At 43.8% G+C, this 10819-nt stretch overlaps 1 protein-coding gene across 1 annotated transcript; it reads right to left on the reverse strand.

Moving 5' to 3' along the window:
• Positions 1 to 5464: 5464 nt before the first annotated feature.
• On the reverse strand, positions 5465 to 8696 carry LOC120910569 (gastrula zinc finger protein XlCGF57.1-like). The gene is made up of 3 exons (XM_040322327.1): positions 8681 to 8696; positions 7018 to 7206; positions 5465 to 6345 (listed from the first exon to the last, which is right to left on the reverse strand). The coding sequence occupies exons 1-3, from the start codon at positions 8694 to 8696 to the stop codon at positions 5465 to 5467; spliced, it is 1086 nt and encodes a 361-aa protein (XP_040178261.1).
• Positions 8697 to 10819: the final 2123 nt, after the last annotated feature.

Raw genomic sequence — 10819 nt, forward strand, 5'->3', positions numbered from 1 at the left:
CTTGTTTATTAATGGAAACTAAGAAGTTAAGAAATGTCTGTGTAGCCATCAACAACCAATCATAGCCTTAAATTTCTGATACTGCTTGTAATTTGGCTGTTAGGAAAATGCAGATGTACTGACTGCAGCATTACTATCACGGCTAATATGACAATGGTACTTTCTGCATTGTGTTATCTACCGGAAAGTTCTGTCTTGTTTGTTGGCCAATCCCCAATGTGTTTGTCATCAGTGGGTTGGACCAAGATCAAACGAAACACTGAGCCCTGTTCTGGACATCCTTGTTAGCCTTCACTCTTTTGGAGAAAGGTTCTTCTACTGGGGAGAGGTCCTTCTACTGAAGTGAGTGAGTGAGTGAGAAACTTGTATAGCGCAACAAATGCGAACTTAATCGCCTCAAGGCGCTGGCATCCAGAGTTGTACAGGTCTTTCAGAAGAGGTGGGTCTTCAGTTTTTTCCTAAAAACCCAATGGTTTTCTTCCAAGCGGATGGTCGTGGGTAGAGCATTCCAGAGCCGTGGTCCTTGGACCGAGAATCTACGTTCTCCCTTAGATTTGTAGCGAGATTTGGGGATTTGTAGAAGGTTTTGGTTGGTTGACCGGAGCATGCGCTTGGTGACGTAGGGTTTTATTTTCTCGCTTAAGTATTGAGGAGCTTTACCCTGTGTACATTTGTGGGTGAGGCAGAGAGTCTTGAATGTCACCCGGTCCTGTACGAGCAGCCAGTGGTGGGAACTCAAGGCCGGGGAGATTGGTTCCCACAGCTTTTTACCAGTTACCAGTCTGGCTGCCGTGTTCTGGACGACTTGTAGGCGTGAAATCAGGTATTTCGGTAGTCCTAAGTAGAGGGAATTTGCGTAGTCGAGTCGTGAGTTGATGATTGTTCCAACCACTACTGCTGTGTCCTCTTCTGGGATGAGTCTACGTAGCATGCGGAGCAGATAATGAGAACCGCTGACGACTGATCCTATTTGTGCTGGAGAGAGGTCCTTCTACTGGACAAAGGTTCTTCTACTGGAGAGAGGTCCTTCTAGTGAAGGAAGTGGTCCTTCAACCGAAGAGAGGTCCTTCTACCGAAGAGAGGTCCTTCTACTGGAGAGAGGTCCTTCTACTGCAAAGAGAGGTCCTTCTATTGGAGAAAGATCCTTCTACTGGGGAGAGTTCTTTCTACAGGAGATGGGTCCTTCTACTGGAGAGAGGTCCTTCTACTGAACAGAGAGGTCCTTATATTGAAGAAAGATCCTTCTACTGGGGAGAGCTCCTTCGACTGGAGAGAGGTCCTCCTACTGGATAAAGGCCCTTCTATTGGAGAAGGGTCCTTCTACTGCAGAGAGAGGTCCTTCTATTGGAGGGGTCCTCTGGTCAATCTATGTGCCTGTTGAGTGTCCCACTTCAGCTCAGATCACCTGGCTCAGTGATCTCTGTACAGCACTGCGGTATATGTCAGAGCTATATAAATGTATAATAATAATAGTGTGTGACTGTGGGGGGGACATTAGATTGTAAGCTCCTCTGATACAGAGACTGATGTGACTGGATCAGTGATCTCTGTACAGCACTGCGGTATGTCAGAGATATATAAATGTATAATAATAGCTCAAACCCCTCTGCCCCCTTATCACATCCCCTTCCATAAATCCCTCCCGACATCAGCCCAGACCCCCCTAGCTCACCTCCACACACAGACCTCCTAGTATCGTAAATATTTCTTCCACTTCTGCCCTGTGGTCCCCCCACTTCCGCTCTGTGCGTTCCATGACCCCCCACAGCTTCCTGGTTGCCATAGTGATGCCCAGAGTATATTCCAGCGTGAAGCCAGTACTGCCACTAGAGGGAGAGTGTTTTTCCGTGCAAGAGGAAGAAGTGTCCTCGGTGCGGCCATTTTGTTGTAGCTCAGAAGTAATGTAGCTGAATTTTATTCCCCACAGGGACTACAGCTCAAATTGATTCGGTTTTATTACCAATCAGGACCTTAGATCTTTTTTTTTTTTCCTGAGTGGGAGGTTTAGGTCTCTCGAATTCTAAATCTGCCCATAGGCGGTGCATTTTGTTCATTCATAGTGCAGGCTGAGCAAAAAAAAATGGATTTTTCTTTCCACACTTTTCCTTCCTTCCCCGTCAGGACTTTGTATCGAGACCCACTGAGGAAAGTTTTTCAACATTCAACCAAATTTCTTCTGTCAAATGGGGATAACTATAAACTGATTAAAATTAGTCTGGTCCCACACTAGCCTAGGAGCTAGAAGTCTCTTGGAAACCTCCTGAGAGTTTTCCAGTCAGGCTTCAGAAGGTACATAAATGGCCTACAACTATAACAAGGGCATTATTCAACTTTGGTCAGAGGTGCACAGTTTGGTTTAATCTACAGCCACCCCTTACCTGTACAGTATATGCAGTTTTTTTTGTCTTTTTTTTATTTTTTTTGGTAATGAACTAACCTTTTAAGAGTTTATGTATGTTTTTGTTCTCATTCATACAACCTAAATTTCTATGTACTGCAGATACTTTACCGTTAGGGAACAACAACTGTCTAACTCTGGGTGAAGTATGGCCAAAGCTCTTGTGGGTCACAGGAATGCGCTTAGTCCTGCTCTCCTGTGACCCAGATTCAGCTGACCACAGGCTAAATCTGCTGGTGGTTGATGTCACGGAGCTGGTCGAGGCTCCTTAGGGATCCCGACAATAATGCCATGCCACCCCTGTTGTCACCCTCACACTAGCACCCCCGAAAACCAACATACAACCGAAAAACCCCATCCAGTGCTTAATCTCAGGACTTCTCCAAACAACAGGACTGAGATAGGCAATGGTTTCAGGGATGCAGCCCTCCTCAGACTAGGCGGTCCTTCCAAGCACTGAAAAAATATACACACTGGGCCGGATTCAGATACGACGGCGTATCTCCGGCTACGCCGTCGTATCTCTGAGTGCGGGCCGTCGTATCTATGCGACTGATTCAGAGAATCAGTTACGCATAGATTTCCCTAAGATCCGACCGGTGTAAGTGTCCTTCACCGTCGTATCTTAGGCTGCATATTTACGCTGGCCGCTAGGTGGCGCTTCCGTATATTTACGCGAGGAATATGCTAATTAGGTATATACGCCGATTCAGAAACGTACGACCTGCTGGCGCATTTTTTTTACGTCGTTTATGTTAGGCTTTTTTCGGCGTATAGTTACCCCTGCTATATGAGGCGTAGCTAATGTTAAGTATGGACGTCGTTCCCGCGCCGTGTTTTGAAAATTTTACGTCGTTTGCGTAAGTCGTTTGCGAATAGGGCTTTGCGTAAGTTACGTTCATGTCGAAACCAATGAGGCTTTGCGGCGTAATTTCGAGCATGCGCCGTTCGTAAAAAAACTTCAAATATGTGGGGTCACAGTGTATTTACATAAAACACGCCCACATCATCCCCATTTGAATTAGGCGGGCTTACGCCGACACACATACGTTACGCCACCGTAACTAAGGGCGCAAGTTCTTTCTGCATACAGAACTTGCGCCCTAAGTTACGGCGGCGTACCATATGTGAGCTACGTTACGCCGCGCCGGCAGATACTGCAATGTATCTGAATCCGGCCCACTGTTTTTAATAAAAAAATAATTTTTTATGTGGTAATGCACTAGGCATTGGAGCCCTCTTGTGTATATTTTTCAGTGCCCAAAACCAACATGCCTGCAGGCCCTTCTCTCCCCAACTGACTGTGATCCTCCAATCTACCCTCACCTTCTCAACACCACACCTACACCTTCTCCGTGCCCTCTCTCCATGCCTGCACAAAGCACAGCACCCAGGGGCATACGTACATGGGTCGCGATTGAGACTTGACTCCCTGTACACATGCATAGGTGGGGCATTGGGGGCGGCATATAGAGGAACAGATCCCCTTCATTTTCCTGTAGCTGGTAAAAATGGAGGGGATTGGTTAATCTACATGCTGCTTCGCTGCCCCTTCTATCCACCTCCTGCTGCCCTGGGGGGTCCTGTGTACTCCCTTGCTCACCTCCCCTCCCTTCCCTCTCCCACCAGCTGCTGCGGGGGATCTGTCAGGATGGGGAAGGGGCCAGTAAATGTGTCATGAACAGAGTCAGTAACCCGTACTGACCAACAACTTGTGAGTACCATTGTGAGTACAATTTTTGGATCATGAGAATTGTGAGTACTACTTTGGATCGTAAGATCTTTGGATCGGGAGATGTGCGAGTACCACTTTTGATTGTGAGAATTGTGAGGACCACTTTGGATCGTGAGAACTGTGAGTACTACTTTGGATTGGAGGAACTGTGAGTACCACTTTGGATCATGAGATCTTTGGATTGTGAGAACTAAGAGTACGACTTTGAATGGTGAAAACTGTGAGTACTACTTTGGGTCATGAAATCTTTTGGAGCGTGAATACTACTTTGGATTGTGAGAACTGTGAGTACCACTTTGGATCGTGAGATCTTTGGACGTGAGAACTGTGAGTACTAATTTGGGTCATGAAATCTTTTTTTTCTCATGAATACTACTTTGGATCTTGAGAACTGTGAGTACTACTTTGGATCGTAAGAATTGTGAGTATTACTTTAGATCGGGGGAACTGTGAGTACCACTTTGGATCATGAGATCTTTGGATTGTGAAAACTGTGAGCACTACTTTGGATAGTGAGAACTGAGAGTACCACTTTGGATCGTGAGAACTGTGAGTACTACTTTCGGTCATGAGATCTTTTGGAGCGTGAATACTACTTTGGATTGTGAGAACTGCGAGTACTACTTTGGATCGTGAGATCTTTGGATTGTGAGAACTGTGAGTACTACTTTGGATAGTGAGAACTGAGAGTACCACTTTGGATTGTGAGAACTGTGAGTACTACTTTCGGTCATGAGATCTTTTGGAGCGTGAATACTACTTTGGATTGTAAGAACTGTGAGTACTACTTTGGATCGTAAGATCTTTGGACATGAGAACTGTGAGTACTACTTTAGATTGTGAGAACTACTTTGGATTGTGAGAATTGTGAGTACCATTTTGGATCATGAGATCTTTGGATGGTGAGAACTGTGAGTACCGGTTTGGATCATGAGATCTTTGGATCGTGAGAACCTTGAGTACCACTTAAGATCGTGAGATTTTTGGATCGTGAGAACTATGAGTACTACTTTGGATTGTGAGATCTTTGTATCATGGGAATTGTGAGTACCTCTTTGGATTATGAGCTGGGCATGGACCCCATTGCCGGTCCAGAGCAATGATGTAAAAAAAAGATAAAATGTGAGAACAGTATTTAAATTAAGAATACATGACAATTTTTTATTATACAAATTGCAGAGAACAGACTAAAATGTCATAGTTATTGTTTATGTCAACTTTAAGTTTCCCACCACTCACATGAGTAAGCTAAAAACTCATTCATTATTTTTTTATTACACAGTCTCTGCCTTGAACAATCCATGCTTGCCTCCATACATGTGTATCTGTTATCAGTGCCCCTGTGTCTTCTGACGCTTAACTAGATTGTCTTTGCGATTGTAACTCTTTCCGCACTCTGAACATGAAAAAGGACACTCGCCTGTGTGAGTACTCTGGTGTGTAAGGAAGCGCAGGTGCTTTATGAAACCTTTCCCACACACTTCACAGGTGAATGGCTTCACACTGCTGTGCACTTTTAGATGGTCATCAAGGCCTCGTTTAATCTGCCACATTGAGAACGGCTTCTCACCTTGGGTAACAAGGTCTTCCTTCCGTTTGAAGGATTTTTCACACTCCAAACATGGATACCTCTTCTCTTCGGTGTGTCCTTTTTGTTGTACAATGAGCTCAGATTTTGAAATCTTGCACTCTGAACTTGACAGACCATTACCCGTACAGTTTTTCTGGTGTCTGAGAAGTTGTTGTTGTAATATGAAACCTTTACCGCACTTTTCACAAGAAAACGGCATCTCGCCGGTGTGGCTTTTCATGTGGTAGTCGAGGCTTCCTTTCGCTGTGTAACATTTACCACATTCGGAACACGAAAACGGCTTCTCGTCGGTGTGGCATTTCATATGCTTTCTGAGGCCTCCTTTCTGAGTGAAACATTTCCCGCACTCTGTACAGGAAAACGGCCTCTCACCGGTGTGGACTTTTATATGGTCCTCCAGGATGGTTTTAGAGGAGAAACGTTTGTCACATAGAGAACAAGGGAAGGGCTTCTCACCGGTGTGAACTCTCCGGTGGTTAACAAGGTCCGCATTCCATAAGAAGGATTTCTCACAGTCCAGACATTGGAAGACCTTCTTTCCCGTGTGGCATCTCGCATGAACATGAAGTTTGTATTTGGTTGTAAAAGATTTCCCGCACTCCGAGCAGGACAAAGAATTATCTTGTGCATGAAGTTGTGTCGGCTAAGGCTGATGCTATATTTAAAGCGATTTCCGCATTGCGCACAGGAATATGGCTGCCCGCTCGTGTGCGATTGCCGATGTAGGTTTAGAACGCCTCTGGTTCTAAATTCCTTCCCGCAATCGGAACACTTAAAAAGCGTTTCACCGGTGTGCAGTCGCTCGTGTTCGACCAGCCACTTTTTTCCTCTAAAGCTCTCCCCGCAGACCGTACAGGAAAACGGTTTCTCACCGGTGTGCAGTCGCTCGTGTTCGATAAGCCGCCTTTTCTCTCGAAAACCTTTCCCGCACGCCGTACAGGAAAAAGGTCTTTCACCGGTGTGCAGTCGCTCGTGTTCAACGAGGCGCTTTTTCTCTCCTAAAACTCTTCCCGCAGACTGTACACAAAAATGGCCTCTCGCCGGTGTGCATTCGTTTGTGTTCTGTAAGTCGCTTTTTTTCTATGAATCGCTTCCCGCACGCCGTACATGAAAAGGGCCTCTCGCCGGTGTGAATTTTGGCATGGGTGAGAAGGTCCAGTTTCCTTGCATAAGATTTCCCGCAGTCTGAACATATATAGGGCCGCTCTCCGGTGTGCACCATGAGATGTCTTACAAGTCTGTGCTTAAAGCCAAAACATTTGTCACATTGGGGACACGGAAATATCTTCTCACCGGTGCTTGTAACAGAAGGTGATATTCCAGGAGAACGTGGTTTGCTACTAGAAGGATCCATTGATCTGGATTGATTTTCAGTAACAGGATTTACTCCTGGAGGATTTGGGGCAAAGTCATTATCTTCTGTATTACAGTCTGGAGATAAAGTACACTGATGCTCCGAGTTATTCAGGATACAACGTCCATCTGTCAGAGATAATGTTATATTAATTTTCCAAATTTTGTAAATTTTTCAGGTTTAACAATCAGAGTTACGCATGTTGGTATAGAAATTGATGGCTTCTATAGAAACCATCTACCGTTTAAGCCCTGTACACACGATCAGAAATTCCGACAGCAAAAGTCCGATGTGAGCTTTCGAACGGGAATTCCGACCGTCTGTAGGCTCCATCGGACTTTTGCTGTCGGAATTTCCGGCAACAAAATATTGAGAGCCGGTTCTCAAATTTTCCGGCGGAAAAAATTCCTATCGTCTGTAGCAATTCCAATGCGCAAAATTCCGACGAATGGTCAGAAACAATTCGACGCATTCTCGGAAGCATTGAACTTAATTTTCTCGGCTCGTTGTAGTGTTATACGTCACCACGTTCTTGATGGTCGAAAGTTCAGAGAACTTTTGTGTGACCGTGTGTATGCAAGCCATGCTCAAGCGGAATTCCGTCGGAAAAACCATCCACGTTTTTTCCGACAGAAAATCTGATTGTGTGTACGCGGCATTACTGGTCTGCCATTTATAGTCTAGTCTCCGTTTACTTGTCTGTCAGTTATAGTCCAGTCTGCTCTTTCTGGTCTACCATTTATGGTCCAGTCTCATCTTCCTGGTCTACTTTTTATAGTCCAATTTGCTCTTTCTGGTATACAGTTTATGGTCCAGTCTCCTCTTTATGGTCTAACATTTATAGTCCAGTCTCTTCTTTATGGTCTACCATTTATAGTCCAGTCATATCTTGGTCCACCATTTATAGTTCAGACTTCTCCTACATGTCTACCATTTATAGTTTAGGCTACTTTCCCTGGTACGCTATTGTAGTCCAGTTTCCTCTTACTGGTGTATCATTTATACGTTGGGCTGCTCTTCCTGGTCTACCATTTATAGTCCAGTCATATCATGGTCCACCATTTATAGTTCAGACTTCTCCTACATGTCTACCATTTATAGTTTAGGCTACTTTCCCCGGTACGCTATTATAGTGCAGTTTCCTCTTACTGGTGTATCATTTAGACGTTGGGCTGTTCTTCCTGGTCTACCATTTATAGTCCAGTCCCCTCTTTCTGGTCTACCATTTAAAGTCCAGTCCCCTCTTTCTGGTCTTACATTTATAGTCCAGTCTCCTATTTCTGGTCTACCATTTATAGTCCAGTCATATCTTCCAGGTCTACCATTTTTAGTCCAGGCTCCACTTGCCAGTCTACTAATTATAATCCAGTCTCTTCTTACTGGTGTACCATTTATAAGTCAATCCGCTCTTCCTGGTCTACCATTTGTAGTATAATCTCCTTTTTCTGGTCTACCATTTATAGTCTAATCTCTTTCTGGTCTACCATTTATAGTCCAGTTTCCTTTTCATGGTATGCCATTATAGTCCAGTCTCTTCTTAATGGTGTGTCATTTATAAGGTGGCCTGCTCTTCCTGGTCTTCCATTTATAGTCCAGTCATACCTTCCAGGTCTACCATTTTTAGTCCAGTCTCCTTCTAGTGGTCTAGCAATTATAGTCCAGTCCCTTCTTACTGTTCTACCATTTATAATCAATTTCCCCTTAATGGTCTACCATTTATAATCCAGTCTCCTCTTATTGGTCTACTATTTATAGTCCAGTTTCCTTGTCCTGGAATACCATTATAGTCCAGTCTCCTCTTACTGGTGTATCATTTATAAATTGGGCTGGTCTACCATTTATAGTCCAGTCTCCTCTTCCTGGTCTAACATTTATAGTCCAGTTATTTCCTCTAGGTCTACCCTTTAGTCCAGTCTTCTTTTGCTGGTCTACCATTTATAGTCCAATCTACAACAGATTAGGGCAGCCTATTCATTTAAATGGGCTGCCCGATTTGCCAAAGTAGCTTTTTTTTTATATTCTAACCTCCATTTACTGGTCTAACATTTATGTCCAAATCACCTCTTTCTAGTCTACCATTTATAGTACAGTCTCCTCTTCCTGGTTGACAATTTACACTTCAGCATCCTCTTACTGGTCTACCATTTATAGTTCAGTCTCCTTTTCTTGGTCTACCATTTGTAATCCAGTCTCCCCTTTCTGGTGTCCCATTTCTAATCCAGTCTCCTCCTCCTGGTCTACCATTTATAGACCAGGAGGAGGAGACTGGTTTGCCAATTTTAGTCCAGTCCTCTCTTACATTTCTACAATTTTTAGTCCAATCTCCTCTTCCTGGTCTACCATTTAAACTTCAAGCTTTTCCTCTTGGTGTTCCATCCTCTCCCTGGGGTACTATTAGTCTCCTCCTACTGGCCTACTATTTATATAGTCCAGTTACCTCTCTTACCCGACACTATGATGATCCTGATTCTCAATCACTTTCCATCTGAAAATCTTTATCCAATAGAAGTCAAATGAAAATACGACCCCTTTCTGCACTCTATGTTTATTACATACCTGTGCTGATATTTAGAGAAGATTCCTCCTTGTCTACCATATTTTTTTTTCATGGTAGGCAGTTGATTACCCACCATATACTTCTGTTCTTCAAACTCAACTTTCATATCCATCTGTTTTTTATCCCAAATATAAAAAAATATAACAAAACATAAAATGCTGAAGAGTAAGTAATGTGGTATAGTTCTAGATACAAATCACCCACCTGATGATGATGAGGGATGGTGTGATCTTCCTCTGTGGAATCCCGGGAATACAGAGGACTGGGACATCTCTCTGGTGGGTTCCCATTACTGGATCCATCTGTAGGAAACACACACACTGACTGAATACATTGTTCCTATATGTTTATCAGATGATGGGGGATTTTGGTGGACCCTCCGTACTGCTCTCTCCTTTACAATAAAGTCTCCTCTTCCCCGGTGATGTGAGGGGCGGCTGGTTCTCCATCATGACGTCCTTGTAGAGATTCATGTGTCCTTCTGAAATCTCCTCCTTCACACCAATTTCATCATCCTCCTCTTATTTCTTCCTTCACAATAAAACTTCTACTGTTTCCACTCTAAATATCCCAAAATTAAATGAAATCATTAACCATTTAACACACACACACACATTGATAGTCATCTTGTCCCATACTTCCCAGCACCGCTTACCTCCTCCATGATACTATCTTCTCTTGATGACTTCTAGAATCTTCTCGTTTGTCTCAGATGTCAAAGAGTGTGGTGAAGGCTCTGTTATGGAGGGGGGGGGGGGCAGATGTGATGTAAAGATGGACAGTAAAGCGAGAGTTCTGGAGAAGAATAAGAAGGGTGTACCCACTGAGGTCATCAGTGGTGGAGACAGCCATGATTAACTGACTTTCTTTGTCTGGATGACAAAACGGACGTCCTGCCACCTCTAGCAAGTAGTGATGGGCCGAACAACCCCAGGTTCGGTTGACACCAGAACTCCCCAACAGGGAAAAAGTTTGGACCCTATTAAAATCTATGGGACCCGAATTAAAAAAATTAAAAGTCCCCATTTTTAAGGCTTATATGCAAGTTATTGGCCATAAAAATGGTATAGGGGCCTGGTACTGCCCTGGGAGACATGTATGAATGCAAAAGTAAATATTGTTTTTAAATGAGCAATGATTTTATTAATGCTTAATGTCAAACAATAAAAATGAAAAATTCCTTT

Source organism: Rana temporaria, chromosome 8 (assembly GCF_905171775.1).
Source record: "Rana temporaria chromosome 8, aRanTem1.1, whole genome shotgun sequence".
Classification (NCBI taxonomy): domain Eukaryota; kingdom Metazoa; phylum Chordata; class Amphibia; order Anura; family Ranidae; genus Rana; species Rana temporaria.

Coding starts and splice junctions, on each gene's coding strand:
- LOC120910569 (XM_040322327.1), bottom strand. Junction 6,346..7,017: donor ACCTTCTGTTACAAGCACCG/GTGAGAAGATAT, acceptor TTCATGCACAAG/ATAATTCTTTGTCCTGCTCG.